The sequence below is a fragment of the Branchiostoma floridae genome, unplaced genomic scaffold (assembly GCF_000003815.2).
Source record: "Branchiostoma floridae strain S238N-H82 unplaced genomic scaffold, Bfl_VNyyK Sc7u5tJ_1336, whole genome shotgun sequence".
Classification (NCBI taxonomy): Eukaryota; Metazoa; Chordata; class Leptocardii; order Amphioxiformes; family Branchiostomatidae; genus Branchiostoma; species Branchiostoma floridae.
Window position 1 is genome coordinate 161,448 of NW_023365701.1, and position 25,124 is coordinate 186,571.

At 39.9% G+C, this 25,124-nt stretch overlaps 1 protein-coding gene across 6 annotated transcripts in view; it reads left to right on the forward strand.

The window, feature by feature from the left end:
• The first annotated feature begins 1,142 nt into the window (after positions 1–1,142).
• Positions 1,143–25,124, forward strand: part of LOC118407388 (protein phosphatase 1 regulatory subunit 12A-like) — a 48,760-nt gene continuing 24,778 nt past the window's right edge. For 2 of the 6 annotated variants that reach the window (XM_035807854.1, XM_035807859.1), the window contains exons 1-10: positions 1,146–1,473; positions 10,346–10,476; positions 13,375–13,493; positions 14,319–14,478; positions 15,512–15,656; positions 17,651–17,725; positions 18,238–18,314; positions 20,133–20,192; positions 23,469–23,641; positions 24,563–24,633. In XM_035807854.1, coding sequence (XP_035663747.1) covers positions 1,222–1,473; positions 10,346–10,476; positions 13,375–13,493; positions 14,319–14,478; positions 15,512–15,656; positions 17,651–17,725; positions 18,238–18,314; positions 20,133–20,192; positions 23,469–23,641; positions 24,563–24,633 — 1,263 coding nt within the window. In that variant the 5' untranslated portion in view covers positions 1,146–1,221. Of the gene's footprint in view, positions 1,474–10,345; positions 10,477–13,374; positions 13,494–14,318; positions 14,479–15,511; positions 15,657–17,650; positions 17,726–18,237; positions 18,315–20,132; positions 20,193–23,468; positions 23,642–24,562; positions 24,634–25,124 lie in introns of all 6 variants that reach the window. The other 4 variants (XM_035807856.1, XM_035807858.1, XM_035807860.1 and 1 more) reach the window with 4 other exon arrangements.

The following is a 25,124-nucleotide window of genomic DNA, read 5'->3' on the forward strand; positions in this document are numbered from 1 at the left end:
GCTGAAAACTGGTAGAAATTGGCCGAATAAGACAGAAAACACGCCAGAGGAGTTAGATGGCCGATGAGTATCTAAGGCCGCAAACTGTATTCCTCGGCCATCTAACTCTTCTGGTGTGTTTTCTGTCTTATTTGGCCAATTTCTATTATTTTTCCAGTGACCTCAGGTGGAGCCTGGTAGAGGCTACATTTCTTTCTTTCCACTCTTTCTTTCCTTCATTCCTTCCATCCATCCTTTTTACTTCCCTTCTTTGTTTTCTCCTAGCTAGATCTCAGCTGTCCGTGTTTCCAGGACCATATGGACCCGCGCCTGGTAGGCAAGATTAGTTTATCACCATCAGACTCCTCCGGGTGCTGAAAGTAGTAGAAGTTGGCCAAATACGGGGAATAATTTGCCAGTGGAGTTAAGCCGATTGACAAGGTCCCCAAAGGAGTATTTACAGAACTAAAATTAGACGCTTTTTAACTTGTTTTGCCTGTTGTATGCTGATTGGCATTCTTATTAACTTGCACTTAAACTTTCAAGTTGGTCGCTGCATGCACTGACTGAAAAGTCGTATCATAGCATGCATTTTCCAAAACCTCCTTGCATTTTCTAACATATTGTTTTGAATACATGGTATCAACTTAAGCACCTTTTCCAATCTTGTTTTTACTTCAGTTCAAGCTGTTTTTCACTCAAATTAGCTTCTTAGAACTGTCGATGGCCTTCCTGTTTTTACCGTTCGCTTACTCGCGTTTCCTGTTTGGAATCACAGTGTACACAAAAAGTCATTTCGACTCGACACTTTAAGTTTAACGTTAGCTACATCAGAATTTTGTGGCATTTTGAAGCAGTGTTTAACAGTTGTATGTTTATTACGCCCTAATGAGTCATAAATACGTCATTCAGATTAATAGATAGTTCATATGACGTAAGTCTAGGCCTTCGAATTCAGAACCGGACCTAGGATCAGCATCACTGCAAACACGGAGGAAACTTATTGAAAACACCCTTTTCTGAAAATTTCCGTGTTGCTATTTTTGCAGGCTAGCTCTTGTATGTACTTAACGACAGTTAGCGATCAAGATTTGACCTAAAACTTAGCCCGATTTAAAAGTTTTCTTCTCCAAAGTAACAAGTGCCCAAAGCAAACTCCAGGTCCCGACGCTAAACCATAGGGTGGGGTAGGTGCGCGCGGTGCATGCTGGGCCGGGAGGCTCTGACCACCTCACAGCCAAGATGGCGGTCGACTACTCCCGTCTGGCTTCCGCCAAAGAAAAGCGGCAAGAGCAGCTCAAGCGATGGCTGGAGTCCGACACAGAACGCGAGCCCACCGTGCCGAAGAGGAAGCGATCCAGGGTGAAGTTCCAAGAGGGCTGCGTCTTCCTAGCGGCCTGCGCCGCCGGCGACACGGAAGAAGTCGGGCAACTCCTGACGAACGGTGCCGATATCAATACCGCCAATGTGGATGGCCTGACTGCGCTACATCAGGTATGTCTTACTCAATGAAAACAGAAAATATACCAAAATCCGACATGTCTTACGTGTACAGGTATATTTCCCGTGTATACCAGGTGTCTTAGGTGTGTGGGGTAAGGGTCTTGTCGGGAAAACTTTGTCAACAAACCGGACGGTGAGTCTTGGCTCGCAGCCCCCCGTGCGGTTTTGAGAATCGAACCCAGGCCGTCTAGCATCATCCCTGTTTGACCCCAACCAACATAACTGCATGTAACGCAACACGAGCTTTCTCCCAGCGATCTGAAAACTCTGGGTAACCCGGTCCCTCCCTGGGTAATACCAGCGAACACCTTCTAGATGTGACAGTAGTGACCTTTCACACTCCTACCAACGGTTCAACCGAAGAAGTCGGGCGGGGGGGTCGCGACGTTTTCCCCGCCGGTTGAAAGACTCGGAACGCCTGGCAAATAAAACAGTGTTGCCGGCCAAACGTCCCAATTCTAGCCCCCAGGACAGTCTGAATCCAACAGGGGTGACGTCTGTGTGGGTAATAACGTTGCCGACATCAGGCCCTAGTGACCACTATTATCTATTTTAAGTATTTGTTATTGTTAGTTGGAAGGGGGAGCTAGCTTGGCGTGCATGTCGGATACATATTTGCTCACATTCCAGTATAGCGTCCCTGCCCCCTAAAGTCGGGCGCTGTTTACCGTCCCCAACTTCCATAAAATCGTCCTGAACTAACCAGCAACCCCCTGTGTTGGCTTGGGAGAGCGTGTGTGCTAAAGTTTGGTATGGACAGGGTGAGATTTTCTGCACATAACTCCTCCTGAGTCCAGCACAGCCCCTCTGCACATTCCTCTCTCTGTAAACAGTGGAGCTGGCCAGTGTTTGATGGAGCCGGGATAGTTGGGATGGTTGGGGGGCCCTCTGTCCATATTTGAAACTTGAGATCAAACTGGTGGCGACTGGGCCCGCGATGTTACGTCCTCCTCAATCTGATTGGGGAACGCAACTGGCGTTCGCCCCGCAAAATCAACAATTAACAGGTTTAATTAGAAGAAACAATTGGTGTCAAGTCGCTATAAACATTACATGAAATTGACACAACAAAAACATTTTAATGATCGGTAATAACGGTCAATATCTTCATCTCCATCTACGAGATTGACACATGATATCATTATCACAAGATATATCTTGATGTACACACTACAAGAGGAACAACGTAATGCATGTAACTGTACGTGGTTTCGAAAACTATAATTCCTCTTTGCCCCCCTCCCCCACTACGTACCACCATACAGCACAGTAATTACGGTGAGTTTGGTTCCTGACAAATTTGGTCACACGGCCCATGTAGGCAGGGGTGACATATAAGTGCAAAAGTTGGCCTGCGAGATTAAAAGCACCCGGGCCGTCCTTATCCTGCATTATCGGTGAAACACTTCTTGGACGGCAGAGCGTTTTATCTGCTGTTGTGAACCCAGTGCAGATGTGGCTGTGTAATAGGGTACCGCTGACAGGCAGGCTAGTTAGGAAGCTTTGGCAAGCCGGGCAGAGTTCTGACTCTGTTCATTACAACCAACTAACGTCGACGTCTCCCAGTCACTGTACTCGGACGCTTTGAATAAGGGTCGGATGGTACACAAATCAAAACTGACGTTTTGGTCTAGTTTTACATACTAGAGAGAAGTCGGCCATCTTGTGTAGTACGTTTCATATTGGTGTGATTGTTTCTAATACTAATAGTTTTGTCTTATTTTGAAACAAGATATTGTAAACAGGGCGCCCTCCTGTAGTTGGTAGACAAATTTTGAGGTTTCAGAAGAATTATATTCAACAGACAGTTTGGCAAGCTGACAGAATGAAGGCTTGCTGTAATATTGTGGCACATATAATATATATATCAAACACATGATATTAAAGAAAACTTATCAAGTATTTCAAGTTCTGAAAAAATAGAATTTTCATTTCTTACAATCTCAAGCAGATATAAATGACAGGAAAATCTCTCATCTTTTAACACATTGGGACTTCCCTAAATCTGATTATGATAATCTCAGATTAGTTTATTGCATCCTCCATGACTGCTTGACCAGAAAGCGTTATTTCCTCCACCCCCATTGTTTTGTGAGCTTGTGGGTATCCAATTACAAGCTGAATGATTTAAGCAGTTTTATATTGATTTTGGACGATATTGGGTGAAAGGGTAATTGGATTTTGAGACAGTCCCCTTTTACTAGTAGTACACATATAATATAGATGGATAGATAGTCTGTCTTCTTTCTTCTTCTTTGGCAGTCCAGTCTCAGGACACTATATATATGTATAGATAGATAGATAGATAGATATGATAGTTTTGTCACATATGATGTACATGGTATTTTGGAGGAAGTTTTGCTATAACTTTAATCTATTGGTTGAAAATGAAATGCTGACTGCAAAGATCAACAGTGGGAGTCTGAAGGAAATTTGATACGTTGGTACACAGTTACAGGGAGAGAATATGATATTCAGTCAGACTCAAATTATCCTCCAAATCCAGACCTCTGTTTTCATCAGGTCCTCTTACCTTTACTTTGGAATACTGTATCTGAAAACGAAAAAAACTAAGCACATGATTGACTCAAGGTTTGTGCAATTCTAGTCCTTCTTTGGTTTTCATTTTTCTTTCTTGTTTAAGATATAGCATCCAGTCAAACATCATTTCCATTCACATCTACGTTGGGACGTGGCAGTCCGACCCGACAGAAAGATGAGCTCATTATCTTTTCACTTTCAGGTATTTAGAAAGTATTCATCCCAGATCAGGTCCAGTTGGGGTCACCATCCACCAAAGTAAACAAACACAAGCCAGTGTCCCCTGTCCCGCACCTATTTATATCCTAATTAGGTAGGGTTTAGCCAAAACAAGTGGTTTGGTGTTACCAATGAAATTGGGTCAATTTTCAGGTCCAGGAAGAAATGTGATGTCATATGCTAACTGCATAATAGGAGTTCAAGAGGAGCGGTTTCGACTGGATTGATACTCCTTGTAGAGTCCTACCCAACCAAAAAACTCCACTATGATATTGCACAACATAGTGTGCACAACACATCAGTGCTTTTCTCTCTTGTCCTGACAAGCCAGGGCTTGAAATACTTTTTTCTGCATACCTGCACTTGTGTAGGTAACATTGAAAATCACCTGCACCAGACAAATTTTACCTGCACCGCTCAGAACTTAGAAATTATGGATCATACTAAAATTGTTTAGGAACCATTGCTATTTTTCTTTCATACTTTATATAGGTGGTGACAGTCAAAACAGCCAATAACAATCCATATACACCTACATCATACACCTACATCATAAAACCCAGTACATGGACCAGTGCAGGTAGATACCAGAAATATCTCCACAGCTCCAATTTTACATGCACTAATCTGCAGGTGGTATTTCGAGCCCTGCAAGCAGTTTTGTTTGGATTTCCTCTTTTGTTTTAATTAATTGGTTGGTGATACTTAATGCAATAAGGCCAATTTTTTTCTTATGTCTGAAAAATAATTGCAATTTTCATATACACATGTAGGGCTGTTTTAGTATGTTTTTTCTTTCTTTGAAGTAAAGATGTTTGATTTTCTTTCAGTGGATCCTTTTGAAACAAGCATATTTTTGGTTGATTTTGTATGTCTGAAAAATAGTGATTTCATATACCATTCAACAGCACAACACATACTGACATAGCACTGCATTGCTGTCTTAAAATTTTTACAAGTAAAGACATAATTTGTTTTTTCAGTGTTCCTCCTATTAATCTAAAAAAATGTTTTTTTAAGCCAATTTTGATAGTCTGAAAGATTATAACTCCGTACAGAATGACAGAGGTATTGTGTTATTTTAGAATTAAACACATTGCTGTATTTTTCAGTGTATCTCTTAAAACAAGTCTTTTTTCAGTTGCATATCGCAATTAGGTCAATTTTGTATGTCTGAAAAATTACAATTTCACATGAAACAACATAGAACAGTAGTTTACAAGCAATAGAGTAAAAACATATGGTACTTTTTTCGATGTTTTGAGTTCACAGTTGTTATGCAACACACTGTGTACGAAACATTAGGAAGATTTTCCGATAGACCTTGGGCATACTTGGAATTGCAGAAAGTGGCCTGGCACGTATGAATAATTAATGATAAGATCAGGGACTTAACATGGTTTCCAATGTTGAGATGTCAACATCGGTGCTAGTGCGTGTACCGTAATGATATAACATAAAGATTTGGTTTTACAGATAGTTTATTTTGAACCATACACATATTGACACAAAAAGAATCATAGTACTACTTTTCTAAACCTAAAACATTTTCAGTTGTAAAACTACACTTGTTGCATACATGTATCATGGGTCACGTTCAAATTCTATTATTCAGAAAGTAGGTACCATTACATCATCTAACATCTGAATGTTTTAGAAAACAGTCTTAGCTCACATAAGATTCACTTTGCTAGGTACATTCTTCATATATTAACAACAGCTTTTACAGTTTGTATTTGTAGCTATACACTGATACTAGTTATAAACAGTATGAAGACAATACAGACATACATCATGGTGTCATCAAAGATCATGGCAATTTCCAATTATTTTGTACATTTAGGGAAGTCCTGTTGCAAGTTTTAGTTCTATGTGCATATGTAATGGGACTGGGTGGCATATTTTTTCAACTAACATAATAATTTATCACAGCATTCATTTTGAATATTGAATGCAAGAGAGAAAAATCTGAGCACTAAAAATAAAGTGTCACTGAATCTTACTGAGTCTTACTGTATATGCATGTGGTATATGTAGTTAATGCAAAGTACATGTATCAGTATCACCATGAAAATATGATTCTTTGGACATTTTGAAAACAATGACAATATTTTTTCTCCCTCGCTGCAATCAATAACATGTCCATGAAAATCAAATTGTCACCCGCTCTGTCCATAAGGACATTGTTCTATATTTGAATATTTTCTAACCGCATTTTCCGTTTGCCCTTTAGTAGACTGCTATTGGGTTACATGTACTCCCATAGTACTACGTACTGGTATGGCACAATGTCATTTGCCAGGATTTAGAAATTGGCAGACAGTTGTCTTTTCGTGATAATTTTGACAGTGGCATTGAGCAGTATCATCACAATGTTTATCTTGCTAGCGTAGTGTCTCGGGTCAGCCAGTGTCACTGTCTAGAACTTGCGATAAGGTTCCGAACATGGCCGCCGGGTTTCGGATTACAAGGGGTCAGATAATTTGGGGATAGTCTGCCACATAGCGCTGACGTCACACAAGACGGTCGGACGTTGAGAACTCGGGCTTCTCGGAAAGATTGATTAATTTGATTGTAATTTAACACCAAATAACGGAACGGCACAGTTTACTGAAAAATACTTGTTGCTAAGACAACAAATATTACACTGGTGGTTGAGATGAATAAGTTAAAGAAGTATTTTTATGTGCCTTGACATTGTTTGTTGGTGCCATTATGTAATATTGGACAATTCAAATTATCCTGTAGGTAGCTTGTATTGCCGAATTTGTTAATTTGCTACTTCAAGCATTTGTATACATCTAAGTATGTACATACCAAATTAGTTATGTTAACCCTCTAGCGATATTGAAAATATGACCTCCATCATTTTACAAAATACCTCATGCTAGGATCTGTTTGGATAAGGTTTTAATTTGCATATTTAATGTACAATTTTATTGTACCCAACATCTCACTTCATGAAAACATTCAATACTATACTGGAGTTGTTGATTTAACAAATCACAAACACTATATTAATGTATTGCATAGAATTAACATATTAAAACCAGCCGTATCCATTGAGTCAGCCAAGTAGATGCTAAGTGTTGTTTTCGCAATTGTTGTTTTGTTTGTTTGTTGGCACGTGTCACACGTCCTTCTCACTTAACCTTTGTTACGCTAAATTACCTGTCAATAGGTGTCAGTTTAGGTGGATAATGCACATGGGTTCACTCCTGCGGTACTTGCTTGAAGCTAAGTTTTTTTACGTTTTTTAGTCTCGCTCAATATTTTATTTCGGAGACAGTCTTTGATACATCTATTATTCATATGTTGTAATGTTCAAATTATTTTAATCGCATTGATTTTTTAGATAGAAACAGAAAGCTTTTTTTTTGCACCTGAGTCTGACCACTTTCTCTACCTGAAGCTTTTCAACCTCCTTGTTGAAAATGTGTAACATTAACTAACAAGGCATAGACTTTCCACTCCAACTCTATAAATCTGTTTTCATGTTTATTTTCCATTCAGCGTTTTATTTCTAATCTGAAAAACAACCGGTGTCTCACAGTAGCGGAATCACTTTAGGAGATCCCTCTGGAAAGAAAAACTCCACCCCACACCCCGTGTGTTCCGCTATGGTAGAACACAGGGCCTCCCTTACACTGCAGGGCTGAGCTATGTGGCTCTGAGCTAAGTGTAAATAAGTACAGTAGGGTAGAACCACAGCTAAGGTAACCAGAGTCACTGTTGTCCTTACATGCACTTTCGTCTATACTACTGTACCTTCAACTGACAGTTATACATCTCTGTTGTAAGAGAAGCTTGCGGAGTAAAAGCTTGTAACGCTACTAACAGGAAGAAGGAATTTTATTACAGAGCTTGAATTACTACTTTTTTGTGTGTGTGTATCTACCAATACATGACAATCATACTACATGTATGTCTAGATCTGAGTTCTTGCTTTTTGCATTTTTTTTCTGCAATCTCAAAAGTTCTAGCATTTTTAACCAGAATGATTTCTTAAAACTTTTTTTAAGTTGTAGTATGCAAGTATAGTATGTCCTATACTGTATAGTTATATAGTAAACATTTGAATGGACTCTCCAAATATCATCCAGTTATAGAGATTGAATTTCCTTTAGATATATTTTAAACATACGTCAACCTACAGTAATGAGAATGTAGCTGTCCTTACATGCTCTTTTCTATATACAAATTTGACATGACAATCGCCAACCTGAAAACTTTGGCAATGTCTCCTCACATTATGGAGATTTAAACCCTCTGCTTGCCAAATCTGACATCTTTTTAATCTACTAAAGCTCTACCTGCCTGAGGGTGTGGGTAACAGGTAAATGAAGATACTCCTATTCTTCATTCCTCACTATTGCCAGATCCTATTGTAACCTAAAAATTTAGCTATACATGATGAAATTTTGGGTGCACGTTGTTAATAAGAATGTCAGCAAGTTTTAAACCTTGCTGCCTCTTGCCAGAGCTTGAAATTTATTTAAGTCTATCAATGACTCAAGTTTTGAGCAAGTAATGCAACAACCAATTTTTTTACCTTTCAATATGAGCAGTGTTCAATATGCTGTATAATTGATAGGACATTGGTTTACAATAGTTACTCATGAACATAACCCTACACAAAAGTCTCATTACACGAGTACGCCAAAAGTGAGTCAAAACGTATGAACATAACTCCCATTTTGGGTGCAAGGAAAGTGCATATTCACCCAGTAATTCTAGCCCAGCTAAGAATTGTTGTAGTGGAATTTGAGTATTGTGAACTTTCACTTAAACCTCCTCTCAGGGTTATGGGCACCAGTAGGACAATCACAAATGAGACGGCATCCAAACGTACAGGAAACAGCTGTCACCAAGAAAAATATGACTTCCAGCATTGGTGACGGCAATGCCTTAAAGCCAGGTGCTCAAATGGTAGCGTAGTACATCCTGAAAATACTTTCCAGGGCACTTACCCTAAAAAAGAAACATTAGGTCATTATTCTATACTTGTCTGCTCGTTATGGGGGTATTTTTAGAGAGGCATTACCGTACAGATTGTACAGACTTCTGTCATTGAATAGTGATTGTTGATTGAAGTCAAAACAAAGTCTTTTGATATTTGTACAGTAGATTTAGCAAAGATTATTCTAATACACTTAAAATGGCCCTAGCTTCATATTTCTTTCACAGGAAAATGTATTGAAACATAGTAGTCGGATATTCAATATTGAAAGCTGTCTATATGTAAACAAACTTGTTATCAGTAACATATGATACGGAACAGAAAATAGAGAAAAGAAATTGAGAAAAGCACCAACATTATTAAAACGTGCATAAATGTCTATACTGTCTTACACTGTTAAGTTTGCAACTATTTTTTATGACGCATTTCGAAGTTTGAAGGATTCCGAAAAATTTACAACTCTTTTCGTGGTTACAAGTGACCCAATGCATGTGGGATTGTGAAATATTCCTGGCCAGGGGCAGTACTGCTTCTGAACTGACATAGTGCAGCTGGGGACTTAACTTATATATGGTGGCTGGTGTCTTGAACGTGTATGTACTATATAGTGCTAGAAATACACACTTGCAAACGCGCCGACATTCTGCTTGGCATAACTTAAACTTAATTTTTTACCCAGGTAGCGCAGTGCGTAACCTGAAATTTTGCTTGATGTTTTCTATGTTCCACGTCATTCACAATCACACGTATCTCCGGGTTGACATCTTGAAAAGGTGATACATGTTATATAGTGTTATGTCAATCCTACTGCAAATATGGCAAATCTGAAACATTGTCAAATGTTGTTACCATTATTTATAAACTTTTAGAAGTATCCTATTCCACGTCATGAATATTCCCAAAGTTGAACACATCCGGGGAAATATTTAGAAAGCTGAAATAGGCCTGGTTTCAAAATATGTCTAAAGCATCAAATCTCCTAGACTAATAATTACAAAGAATTGAAAACATTTTTAAATGATAACAGTGAGTTAATGACAACCCTTGTGGTAACTTGGAATGGACTATAGAATAAACATGAAATAAGAAAAACGTTGTTCTCTTTGAATTCTTCAGTGACCTTTTCTGTTCCTGTTTTCCCAGGCTTGCATCGATGACAACATGGACATGGTGAAGTTCCTGGTGGAGAAGGAAGCGGACATGGAGTACCCGGATAACGAAGGGTGGACGGCCTTACACGCCACCGTCTCCTGTGGACACCTGGAAATCACACAGTACGTAGTCTTGGAATCAGATAGCAATGTTCTCTGCACACAACCAAGTGTTATAGTTTTGGTGACCATCTGTCACCTTTTCAAAAATCATATCCAGTTGCTTGGGCAACTCAGGGCTCGAAATACCACCTGCATATGCAGGTTAGTGCAGGTAAAATTGGAGCTGTGCAGGTATTTCTGGTGTCTAACTGCACCTAACCTGCACTGGTCCATGTACTGGGTTTTCTACATAAATGTCCTATGATGTGGGTGTATGTGGATTGTTATTAGCTGCATTGACTGTTACCACCTAGGAAGTGTAAAAGACAACAATTTTAGTATGATCCATAAATCCAGAGTGGTGCAGGTAAAAATTTGTCTGGTGCAGGTATGCAGAAAAAGTATTTCGACCCCTGCAACTGCATGTTGGCATATGTTATTGCATGGATGTCAAACCTTCATCAACGTGTCTGTCACCTTCCTTCTTCCTTACTGTCGTATTGAGGTCACCTGAGTTAGCACCCAATGGCAGCCGCTCTAGACCCTTGTGATTTGGTCCCACCTATTGTTGATTTTGTTAGCCCCTGGCTGCGAAGAGAGAGTAGTCGGCCCACCCAATAACCCATTAGCGTCCTGTGGGCAATTCCTATAACTGGTTCTACTTCACACTACAGCTAGGTGTCGCTAGTTGTCTTCCTATGAGGGTATGGATAGTACAATTAAGAAGAAATGGGCTGAAAGGAGTGCTGTAGTCTTCATTGTCGTTTAGGTCCTTTGCACAAAGTCATAGTCTGTATAGACCAGGGCTCTAGCCAGCTCAAATTTTTTTTCCGTCAGCCAATTCCCATTGTCGCAAAAACACTTTTCCAGGTGCTAGAAAGACTGAACTGAGACCTTGAAAAACGGGTTTTAATGAGATAATCGTATGCGAAAGAGCGCCGACACACTTCGTCAACAATAATAACAATAGCAAAACAAACAGTCTGTGGCTTTTACGGCCATGAACAGCGTCCCCAAGCAGCCTGTAGCTTCCACCAAGTATTTTTGTCCCTTAAGGTTGACGGATTGGTTTTAAAAATGTTGTCACACGCAGCAAATTTCTGTCAATTGACGGAAAAACGGACGCTGGCTAGAGCCCTGGTATAGACTGACTGACAGTAGTTGTAGTAGAATTGTCCAGGAGAGTCTGTTCACAAGAAGGGTGTCATATCCCCTTCAAGCAAATGAAACCCTATGTTGACCAAAGTTTGAGTCTCCCCTCATCAAGGTTCATAACTGGAATAGATTTTCTTAATCCAAGACATGCCTCTGTTGTCCTCTCAGTCTATCCTTCACCGTTTCCATCCATCAATGTCAAATTTATCGCTCACAAAATCTCAAATATTTCATGTATCCAAGGTACAGCTTATCAGGCTGTTTTGATTTGAAAAATGACCTTTTTTTACACCGCCTTGTATATTTGACAGAGGAGTGTGCAATCTAAGGCAGCAGTAGAAAAGTGACAAAATGTTGTTCAAGTCCTATTAGAACTAAGAATTGATAACCTTATTCCTAATGCCTAACCCCCGTAACCAATACAAATTAGGTGCTTAACAGCAATCTTAGCAGGCTGAAAGATAACATACTATTAGGAACTTCAGATTTTTAACATTTATAACTCTTAGGATACTGGCAACTCGACCATTGTATACGTACTGGTCTGAAGGCAGGTTAGCATTACAAGGTTAAAGAAAAAGCACTATCTTTTTTTATCATTATCAGTGAATTTTATTATGTCAGTGAACTGATCATCCGTCAGGATGTAAAGGACAAGAAGAATCAGCAGACACCTTATAGTTTAGAGTAGGGGTGGGTACCGGTACAGAAAATTCAGGTCCGGTTCAGGTCCAAAGGATTAGGTCCAGGTCCGGAACTGAACCTGGACCTGATGCAGTATGACTCATACCAATGGTCCATTTTCCTACAAAGAAATCTGTTTGATGGAGTATTAGACTCACACTGGCGCTTTAAAATTATACAATGCTAACAGCACCGATACGATTGGCTGTAAAACTTGGTAGAAATTATTATAAACTCTACTCTACTGCACTCTTGTTATTTTCTTCCATCTACAAGCGCTAAAATATGTGAATGCCTGATATAATAATCTGTTAATTTTGTAATCGGTCCAACATTCGGTCCACCACTCCACCTAATTTTTTCAGGTCCGGTTTTTCTGGACCGGTCCAATACGAAAAACCGGTTTTGTACCGGTACGCCGATACCCAGCCCTAGTTTAGAGCATTGTTGCTGATCTGTCTGTCACTTACTTATATTAGCCTGAAGTTAGTTCAGCATAAAAAAGTTAAGAAATTTTGTCTTATCATCCCTCCAGGTGCAAACCTGTCTGTTGCTATGAAAAAATTCGCACTTGATAACATTACGTAATGCCAAAGGTGGCCCCAGATTCCCCACATTTTTATGACCCAAAGATAGTAGATAGAGACAGGCTTTTAGCCAGGCATGCGTCAACGCGTCATCTGGACGCACTTTTCTTAGAATAACAAGAAATTTGATGCCCCTGGACGCCCTATTCGGGGAGAAAATTGTCTGACAAGCATGAAATTCTGATTGACCAGGGATGCTACCAGGTCATCTGTGGTCACAGTCTTCTACTGTGACATCTGTAACAGTATTTTTGCCTCTTGGGATACCTTAGAATGCACTGTTTTAACTCAAAACCATCAAAAACTCTGCACCCTGGAGGGTGGATGCCCCCAGACCCCCCCTACAATAATCACTTACCGCGACTCACCAATAAGTTTGGACTCCCTATTATAAAATCCTAGCTAAAAGCCTGGATAGAGAGATGCCTGTTGAGAGATAACAATGAGGTTCAAAGACACACAAAGGTTAAGAGATGTCTTATTATTTCCCCAGGTACCTTATAGAGTCCGGTGCAGACCTGTCTGCTGTGAACAACGAAGGAGAAACCCCCCTGGACCTGGCTGAGGATGAGGAGATGGAACAGCTCATACACAAGTTTGTGGAACATCAAAGTGAGTAATGCTTGAAACAAGGGCCACTCACTCAGTATAGTAGGCTTGTGCCAGGGCAGGCCTATGAAATTTTTTTATCACCCAAAATTAGAGCTGTGCACCTGAGTTTCAACTAGTTGTGTGTACACTGGTGCACTATGATATTTGTAAATTAGTTTTTCTACTGGGCTAACATTCTTTGTTGTTTTATGTTGTGCAACCATTCTGTACATCTAAATTTTTAGGTTAGATGATCCTTGACTGAACATATTCACTTTTGTAAATTCAGAACCATAAGTTAAACTGTGGGTTTGTGAGTTTGATAGTGAAAATTTGAGAGCTCTTGTGAAGACTGATCAGATGGACTATCACAAATGGCAGTACAGTAAAACTTTTTAAGAGAATGGCTGCATGACCATCAAATAATTGCTTTTTAAAGTTACAGTTTAGAGTTAGCCTTTAGACTAGAGTAGACACATTCCATACTGTTCTACACTGCTTATTTGTCCCCTTCCATGTTACCTGCAATTAGCCCTCGGGCAAGAATTTTCAAAAAACTATTATTTTGATGTATTCATTTTTGCGGTCTTGATGAGAGAGGGTCTGCAGGCTCTTTTCCGTAAGGCATAGGCAGGCCTTTTTAATTTCCCATAATTCCTAGGGAAGCTATTTTATTTTACGTAATTCGTAGTGGGATGAAGCGTAAACCGTTGGTAGCTGTCGTGAATTTAACGTAAAGCGTAGTCAGCCATCCAGAATTTAGCGTAAAGTGTTGTCAGGACCCCCCCTGCAGACCCTCATGAGATTGGTCTATTACAAGCCTCTTTGCTTTTCTATTTGCTCCAGGCATCGACCTGGATGCGGCACGGCGTGAGGAAGAACGACGAATGATCGAGGACGCCAACCAATGGCTGAACAGCCGGGTCATCAAGGAGAAGAAACATAGCAAGTCTGGAGCCTCGGCTTTACACGTGGCAGCAGCCAAGGGATACATCAAAGTCATGCAGTAAGGAACAAAACTGTCTTTTGTCTTCAACTGTGCCAAAATTCTCTTTGTTTTGTTTTGCTTGCAACAATTAAATATTGGCATAAAAGTAGTGCTGTAGCATCCTTAAGTTTCACTTTTTTTACTTATGAAGCCTCCTCACTATCATTTCATGTCTTAAACTTTTACATTATGTGTATGACCCTTTCACTTTTGTGTCTTATCCTTAATTCTCTTTGTGTCTTACTCTTCAACTTACCATTAATTTCACTGACAGTTTTCTTAAGCTCATACATTTACCTTGTTAGTTTTTGTCTTATACTTTCACTTTTCATGTCTTGCACTTTCACTTTTCATGTCTCTTCTCTTGTCTTACACTTTTACTTTTTATGTCTTATCCTTTCACTTTTCTTGTCTTACACTTTTACTTTTTGTCTCTTGCTCTTTCACTACAGTACATGTCTTAACTTTCACTTTCTATGTCTTACCCTTTCACTTTTGATTTCTTGTCCCCTAGATTGCTGATCCAGGCAGGAGTTCCCATCAATGCTGTAGACAACGATGGCTGGACTCCACTCCATGCAGCACACTAAACTTTCACTTGTCATATCTCACTCTCACTTTTGTGTCTCCCAGATTGCTGATCCAGGCAGGAGTACCCATCAATGCTGTAGACAACGATGGCTGGATCCCGCTCCATGCAGCGGCACACTTAACTTTCACTTTTGGTGTCTCACTCTCACTTTTGGTATCTCACTTTCTGTGTCTCCCAGATTGCTGATCCAGGCAGGAGTTCCCATCAATGCTGTAGACAACGATGGCTGGACTCCGCTCCATGCAGCACACTAAACTTTCACTTTTCATATCTCAATCTCACTTTTCGTATCTCACTTTCACTTTTGTGTCTCCCAGATTGCTGATCCAGGCAGGAGTGCCCATCAATGCTGTAGACAACGATGGCTGGACTCCTCTCCATGCAGCAGCACACTTAACTTTTACTTTTCGTGTCTCACTCTCACTTTTCGTATCTCACTCTCACTCTCTTGTCTCCCAGATTGCTGATCCAGGCAGGAGTGCCCATCAACGCTGTAGACAACGACGGCTGGACCCCGCTCCATGCAGCGGCACACTGGGGGCAGAAGGAGGCCTGCGAGGTGCTGGCAGAGAGCATGTGCAACATGAACGTCACCAACTTTGCTGTAAGTACAGTACTTAGATATAAGACATCACCAACTATGCTGTAAGTATTCGTAAGGTTTACAGTATCTCCAGTAGAGCATGTGCAACATGAACGTCACCAACTTTGCTGTAAGTACTTCCAGGTTTTAACAAAGTCCTTCCCACACATGATGGTGCATGCATGGGTACCCATCTCTGTTTCAGTAGCCTGTGGGCCACACAACAGGGGGCTAGTCCACTGGTAGTGGTGTGTGTTCAACCTCCATACTATTTCCCAAATGCTGAGTGCTTAACAGAGAAAGCAGCATGTACCATTTTGATAGTCTTTGATATGACTCGACTAGGGATCAAACTCACGACCTACCGAATGCAAGGCAAACACTCTACCCACTTGGCCATTGCACCGGCTAAATTAGGTTTTAACATTTTTAAACTAAATTCTCTCTTCCCAGGGCTCCTGACTGCGACCAAGTTGGTCGCATATGCAGTAGAATTCCCCTGGTGCGACCAGATCTGTAACCACAGTCGCACAGTGCGACCTATTACAATTAATCATCATTTATCATCCAGCCAAGTAGAATCTTTGCAGGGAAAGATGGCCCTGCCAGGTGTCAGTTTCCTCCCAGTGACAGGGATGGTCACACCTCATTAAGGTCTGCCATGTGTCTGTCTGTCCTCAATTACATGCACCAAGGAGGTTTAAAAATGTCTTTCTACTGGACCTTTATTCATTCCCTTTGTCCAAACAGATAGGGAAATTTGAGACTATACATGATATATATATATATATATTGGTTTGGCCAAGGAGATTTCATGTATAGGAAATAACCTCCTTGGTATAGTATGGTATGGTATGATAAGCTATGACAGCACGGTAAGTGGAGGTCCAGTAGGCAGTAACAAAACTTATGTAACATGACTTTTTAGACAACAATGTTGCAGCCCTGTGACAGTGAACAAGTAGGCATTTATAAAAAAAATGGTAGGGTGGAAAGAAAACATTCTTGAGGTACAATCTTGGTGTTGGAGAGTGGCCTGCACTATTTCTATTTTCAGTTCAATTTCACCCATTTTGTCACACACTTGTACTTTTATACTTATTTGTGTTTTTTTTTTCAATTTAAATGGTAATTTGGGATTAATCAGTTATTTTTCTATTGTTCTTACAATAAGAAGGCATAATTACTTTTTTGTCTGTGTAACTTGGTTTCAGTATTGAATTCATTTTGATCATCATTATATCGTTCCGTGCCAGTATTTTGATAATCCTTATGTTGCAAGTTTGATTAACTCATTTTTTCGGCATTTAAAACTTGTTCGTCAACAGTGACTGTCATGCCTGACAAGGCTGGAGGTACAAGAGTCGAGTCTGAATAAAGCAGCCGTCTGTAGCAAAAAAATTATGTGATTTGTCCTCCTATCCCCAAGAACCACCACATCAATGTAGGCCTTTCACCATATTTAAAGCAAGATTGTTTTTTTCTTTTGTATTCACCTCACTTTATATTACTGTATTGAAATATGCTATTCCAGGTTATCAACAATGATTATTAGATTTTTTGCTTCTACAACCAATTTTTATAGTGGTGCTCCTAGATTTTTGCTGGTGCTCCTAAGTTTTAGAGGTTAGGAGCGCAGTGCTCCTAGGCCAAAAAGTTAGTCTGGAGCCCTGTCTTCCGCCATCTGTTGCATGCTGTCTCTCTCTTAATCACTTTCTCTCCCTGAGACTGCACAGTCAAGAGAGCGAGAGAGACAGAGAGAGCGCAAGAGAAAGCTTTTGCTCTTACTTTCTGTTTCCAAAAATAGCACATGTAGTTAAGCTGTGGTCCACTGTTCATTTGTACTTGTGGAAAAGAGCTAGGGGAGCAGTAGAGCCTGTATGTACTTCATCTAGGTCTTCTCTGTCACAACTGAAAGAATAGCTCTACAGTGAGCTAAACTGGTTCGAGATGTAATAATTTTGAAAAGTGTGAAGTGTTCACAGCAATTCTTATGTCCTTTTCATTTTCCACAGGGGCAATCACCATTTGACATAGCTGACGTAGATGTTCTACCATATTTAGAGGAACTCAAGAAAAGACAGGCCACTGTAAGTACGCTGTATACCGCTCTGTGTTTTTATCCTAAGTATGAAAAAATTGTAGCCTGATTTGTATTTTTCAATGCTATGATGACTGTATCAATTAGCAAAAATCTGTGCCTTGCCACTGTCATTTATGGCTCTCAGCTTGAAAAAAAGGGATATGAAAACAAACTAAATCAAGAGAAAATGTAATTGTTTTAATAGTTTGACACAAGAACACATAAAGTACCCATGTGCATGCAATAGCAGCTCTTACTAGAATGGTCCTTCCTTTTACAGTAAAATTTGTTGAAGAGATTTATCAGTCACGTATGTAAACAGTTAATAGCGAGAACTAGGTCACTCCGTGATCATGATGTACTGACAGTCATTGAAAATTTGGAGGTCTGTTTGCTTCCCTGTGAAAACTAGTCACTGTTTGATAAAAAATCTTTTAACCAATAAATTTGTTTAAAGAAATGTCTCTTTACATACAGATCCTAGACATAAAAGCTTTCTACTTTGTTGTTGATTTTCAGATCAAGAAGGAGCGTCCAGCTGAGAAGCTTGTGATAGACATTACCAATGAGCATGAGAAGGCACCGCTCAAGAGAAGGTAATGTACCGCAGTTTTACTCTAAAGGGAACAGAGTAGCTGGTGACTCTAAATCTAAACTGGCTCGCTGAAGGATCCTTTAAATGTTAACTCAATGAAGGGCCCTGCCACATTGGTCGTATTGTCGTCATAATATTGGTGCCAGACTGAAGGCATTATATTTATAGGGATAGCCGTGCAAGTGTAATCCAAAATTCAACTGTTTGTGTATGAAAGGGCTGTCTTGGTTGTGGTTAATTCTGTAACAGCCTGTTTGAAAATCCTACAATGAAATTCGTATGATGATCTATAACGAATGTAATCCAAAATTCAGCTGTTTATGTATGAAAAGGGCTGTCTTAGACTGTGGTTGTCACAGGTTTGTTCTGTTACAGCCTGTTTGAAAATTCTCAATGAAATTTGTATGATGCAGATACAGAGAAGGTGTTGACACGGTTTCTAAAGATAAACTGTTTCCCTAAAAGGTTCAGTAAACATAAACACTATCATATTTGTCTTACACTAAGTTACAGTTGCTGTTCAATCAACAACTGAAGTTATTCTTGTTGTTACTCTGTTGCAAAATTGAGCTTTCTTGTTACGGGGAAAGCTGTCTTTTTGATCCTTGGTTGGTTTTTGGTTTTGTAACATCCTTCTTGAAAATTGTATGATGAAATTCACCTTGCAAAGAGCAATAAAGGTGACACATTTTTCAAACTGGCAATGAATGTCCTACAGTTTCAAAACTGGTCATGTTGATAAGCCCTTTTTTCCTATTTGGTCATTTAGTCCTTTTTCTACGTGAGTCAAGGTTGTCTCAAACATGGTGACATGAGAAAATATTTGTTTTAGTATTTAACCTGTAGCCACATGATGAAGTGGCCTTCAGTATATAGTATTTTTAACCTAATTGAAGACTTTTATTTGTGATGAGACGGTGGAAGAAGACTACAGGAGGATGCTGGGTAGGTCAAAGGTGAAAGTAGATGGCACAGGTAGGAGTGACCTGAGGTCATGGGACTGTACCATTGTTTGAAGGAGGACAGTTCCAATTGTGCAAAGATGTATCAACCAAAGAGGTTTTATGTAGTGTTTCAGTTGAAGCTACCACAGGTGACCTTCAGAAAACAGCAGTGGCTGAAGTTTGTAGATGTAGGGTAGAATTCTCCTGGAGGTTGACAGACAAACAGAATGAAACTTTTTGAAAAACAAATCCATTTGTAACTTTATACAGTGCTCTTGTTCTGTCTGTGCTCTGAGTAGACAAACAAAAAGAATCTGGAAATCAGATTTCTAAGTTTCCATCTAGACAACTTTGCTAGATAGGAAAGCATACCCTTCTGTCTTTTCATAGAAATATGATGCTTAACTGCCCTGGGTAAGAAACCTGAACAGACACACAAACAAACAAACAAACAAACATAAAAATGCCTTTTGACGGACAAATATACAGATCTCCTGTCTTAGGAAATAGGATGGTTATATATTTCAGCTGATTAGAAAGGTACCCCCTTCTCGCTTACCAAAAAAAAAAGACAAAAATGCCTTTTGAAAGACCAGCAGATCTCCTGTCTTAGAAAATAAGGTGGTTTACTTAGATGTCTAAGCTGGATAGAAAAGAATGGCTTCCCTCTGCTGTATTTCTGTCCTGTGTACTATGATGCCCTGAGTAGAACTTAAACAGACAGACAAACAGAAGAATGCTGTCTGAAAGACAATAAGATGGCTACGATAGATATCTCAGCAGGTAGAATGGCTTCCCTCTGCTGTATTTCTGTCCTGCGTGTGCACACAGTCATCTCTCCGCTGGCACTGACCTTACCTTGACTGTTGTTTCAGCATGGGCTCGCAGTCAGCCCCTTTCTCTTCTTACAATGGGCCCGCCGACCCGGAGCTGAGGTAACGTGGCCAGTTGTAGGGCTAGCCGGTGTCCACGTCCGATCCAACATTTCTGTCTAGAAACTGTAGAGTACAAGCACTGCAGCTGCAACGACCACAAAAAAACTAATACTGCCCGCATATAAGCATGGGAGTTCATTCTGTGTTGGTAGTTAACACAGCACAGTGTTAAAACTTTGTTCCAACTTGAAAAGACAAGTTTGTCAAATTCTTTACTTTCTTACAGCAGTCTAGGAATCAGTGCTAAATTCTTACTGATTTCTAGTGTAACATGATCCAGTTGATTGGTGGCTTGAAATTTGAGAAAGAAGGCAGCAGTTGGACTGTCAAACATTCAATGCTCTGATTTTTTTGTGTTGGAAAAAAGTTCATTTTGTTAACTACCAAGAACACAGATGGACTATCTTCTTTGGTAGTTCCCCAGTTATTGGTAGTGAATTCGCTTCAGTCTTTTTATTCAAGGTTTGGATTAACTTGACAGACAAGTCGTTCCTAATCTTGACATGTTAAAAGTCTTATCTGACGGAATTGATTTTGCTTTGAATGCATGCAACATTCAAAGCTGTATCTACACAGGCTTCTTCAAAAATTACTCAGCTTGCAAATGAAAGAAGCATGCCAGTCATATCCAATTTTCTAGAAACGGTTTTGATTTATAAAACGAGATGTAGAATAAGAATCTATTACTAAGTCCACAATTGTACGACCTTTTTGAACCTTTCATTGTTCAAACTCATTTCAGAATTTTTGGATTTTTTAGTCAGTCAGATGTGAGAACGGTTTTGTGTGACCCAGCCTAGCATGGCTTCTTTTAAACAGAACCCAACAAAATTCGTTGTTGGTAAACTAACTACCCCCCCCCCCCCCCATATAATGGCTGGTTAAAAATATAGATAGCTTTAGACTCAACAATTTTTGTTTGAAATGCTTTGGCTTGATGCAATATTATGCATGCGCATGCCTGAATTTATTTATCAAAACAACAACTTTCTTGTACAAAACCTTGGAAAGAACAAACAAGCCCTCTTGTAGATGTAATTATCTTGACTGTATATCTTGTGGAAAGCGTAACTAGTGCAGATTTTTTTTTGCTTCGTCTCAAGCGCATAGACAATTTTTTTTATTTTAATTTTTATAGTAGTGGCTCTGTCTGCAGCTGCAGTGCATTGTTGTAAACCTCGTTTAACGTGACGTCCTCAGTGTCCAGAACTAGTCCTTAGGTTGTGACTAAAATTCTGTCAACAACAACAACAACAACAACAAAAGCTTACCATAGACGATCCGCTCATGACTTCATAACAGTGGGTCTCATGGGCCAGTCATCTCAGCTCATATCTGACTCTCCTCTGTGTTAAACTTCCATGCCAGAAAAAAAACAACCATCCTCTGAGCCAGGCTTGTAGCTAGTATATAAAGCTGTTCTGGTTTGAATTGTGCATGTGCAGCAAGATGCATTTAAGGTTACCGTAATAAATGTCAAAGTTCAATGCCCCTGAGAAGTAAACAAATCAAGTGTGAACATGAAGCAAGCAATACTTTAAGCAAGAATTGTGTACAAGTTAGGGGCCTTTACCTTTGACATATTACCTACAATGCATCTCCCTGCATATGTGATGAACTGCCTAAGGTAAATGGCATACAGCTTATTCTTCTGGTGGCATTTGTTTCCAAGAAGGTTACCAGCCAATCACGTCGCCTCTTCAGCGAAAGAAGCAACTTGATTGGCTGCTTGCATGACTCAGGAACCATAGTTAATACCAGCCAATCACATTACTTCTTGACCAAAAGAGGCTCTATTATTGGCTGGTAGCCTAACTTGGAGTATCGGATTGGCTGATAGCTCACTGCTAATAGCACTAAAAAAAACTGGAAGGACACAAAATAGTCTGGGCTATTCTTTGTATATTTCCTAGTACAAGCTACATCCCTGGCAGACGAGAATGGAAAATCTAAATCTGCATGCTCGCCTGACTGTGTAGATACAATAGACACTCTTAGTACAGACTTCCAGCTGCGTTTTCACAGGTTGGACTGACTGTTACAGGCACTAGTTCTCATCCTCGCCTCTTTGTAGAGCCATAGCCATAGTCCACTCAGCTCATTTCTTGTGGATTTCCTCTGCAAAGTCACAGTAGTTCGTTCTGTGCATTTACCCTACTGACCACATACATACAAGAGTTGTTTTCATAATGCATTGAACTTGTATGTACACATTATGTATGTTCACAACATGGCCAGGTAAGGTTTTGAGGCGTAAAATTTATGTATAATATACAGTCAAATCTGCCCAAGAAGACCACCCAGGGGACCAATAAAACTTGGTCTATGTGGACAAACATTTGTAGAAAGGACTTTTAAGCATACATGTAATGCTTGTGTCATATTGGAAAAATTAGCTATGGGTCTACCAAGGAAGATGTGAAGTCGCGTGGCGCAGCGGCGGCATTTGTGCCTCGTGACCGAGAGGTTGCGGGTTCGAATCCGACTGCGTGTCACCGATCTTGTGCCCTTGTTGAACACACACCACTACCAGTGGACTAGCCCCCTGCTGTAGTGATGCGTTGTGTGTGGCCCATGGCTAATGAAACAGAGATGGGCACCGCCCTATGCGCCAGAGATGGGCACCGCCCTTGGCGCGGGAAGGGTTTAACTTTAACTACCAAGGAAGTGGTTGCATTGATGGTCCTTATGTACAGGTGGTCACTTGGACAGGTTTGATGGTGTAAACTTAACATTTTGCAAAATGTGATTATTTTGTTTATGTACAGGTGTAACTCTTGCAGCTGCTATTAATGTCTCTCTTTGGCCAAATAACTGAGCTTTTTGTAATGATTCTAGAAGGGTGATTTGAGAAGATGTCACAATTGTTCATACTATATTTACAAGATCTCTCTGCATTTCTTAAGCTACATGTTGTTAACGTTTTTGTCACCATTATATTCTATAGCCTACATGCTAATGATTCTGTATTGCAACATTCACTTTTTAGTAAAGTGTTAGATAAGACATCATTGGAAATTAACTACATGCAGTATGAATAATTTTTTGGCTAGGCCTCAGGGGCAGATCCTTTTTCCTATATAATGTAGCATTAAGGTTTCAGACAACTGTGCCAGGAGATTTGAAATACAAATTGAAGTCAAATAACTAAAAACTAAAACTCTGAAAAAACTCTTTTTCATAGCAACGTTTGAGACTGGGTCACAGAACTGTGTTGAGGTGAGAAACACAAATTGAAGTCAAACGACTAAAACGTCTGGGAAAATTATTTTCCAGGACCTCGGTGTCCAGGATAAGCCTGAAGGACAAGACATCCTTCATGCAAGACATCTCGGAGGAGCGGCGGACGCTCGAGTCCAGCATCTTAAAGAAAAACAAGAAGCAGGCTTCGAGCTCGGAGGAGTCTTCCAGCGAGGAGTCCTCGGAAGAAACCAATAGTGAGGATGAAGGTAGTGCATGGTAGTGTGTGGAAAAAAAATACTGTAAATGCAAAAACTTTCGCGGTAGTTTAATGTTCGTGATTTTCACGGTGGCCGCTTCACCGCGAACTTAAAACCACTGCATGGTAGTGTGTGGAAACAAAACAAGTAGTGCATGGTAGTGTGTGGAAACAAAATAAGTAGAGTACATGGTAGTGTGTGGAAACAAAACAAGTACACTGTAGTACATGGTAGTGTGTGGAAACAAAACAAGTAATGCATGGTAGTGTTGTACCTTGTAGGTTTCTCAAATAGACTCAGTCGTAGACATTCAGGTGCTGCTCTAGACATCTAATCTGAGGTAGGGTTAGTAATGTTCAGAGGAGTCTGTGGCATGTGCTTAGTGCTCGCGATGGTCGGGCAAAGAGGAAGAGAGAGTCCGGTGTTCTCTTACTTTAGGTCTTGACCACTTAATATTTAGATGTTGCCTGGGCCATGCACATTTGAGTGGAGGGGTGTTTTCTAACTATCAATTGTACGGATATTACAACAGGTAGTGTGTGGAAAATAGTGTAAATCGTGAAAATTCACAGAGGTATTCAGCGTTGGACCAGTCCAATAGTCCGATTGTCCTGGGCAAGTGAAAGTGCTGATCGGGGCAAGGAAGATTTTTCCATGAGTGAGATTTTGATCTACATGCTACTTTTTGCAGTCATGGCATCAAGCATTGAACAACTGCAGAAAAATAGAGGCAATAATAATTCTATTGCTGGAAGTAAAAACTTTGTTGCACACAAGATAATAATTTAAAACAAATCTCTTTTGTCATATTATCTATACAATTATCATATTTTGCTGGAAGAGAGTTTCCAAAATGCCTGTCAACGTATCTTAACACTTTGCTTCCAGTATTGAATCTCTTTATTTACTTGTTTGTTTGTGTGTTTGCAGGAGTGGATAAGGAACGAAGGCAGGGAGGAGGAGTGACTCTAACCCGCATCACCCCTGCCGACACAAACCAGGTACGTCATTGGACACCTATAGTAAGGCCAAGGGGCCTTAGGTAAAACCAGGTCAGGTATATATGAAGTTAATGATTAATGTATATAATTATATATATGTTGAATAAAGTGCAAGACTTTATTTTTCAGTCACCAGGTACCCTTTAGATGCAGTACTGTAGGTACTAATAGTAACAGTAAAACATCACGTAACATTTCAATCTCTGGATATGAAATGTACTATAACTGCTTTAAAGGTTGAGATTCACCCCATTTTGTTATATTATAAAAACTTTGACTATGATGTTTTAAAGGTACACAAACTTAGGGTGATTTTCTCATCGATATCTTCACACAGTACAGTAAGTTGGTTAAACCATATGGCATTGGTTAACAATGTTTGGGTGTGAAGACATGGAAAATAACAAAGCATGTGAAAGACCTTTGACAGTTTTCTTTGCTATGTTCATTTTGAAAGCATCTTGATACCTACATTGTAGGCTGGCATGATG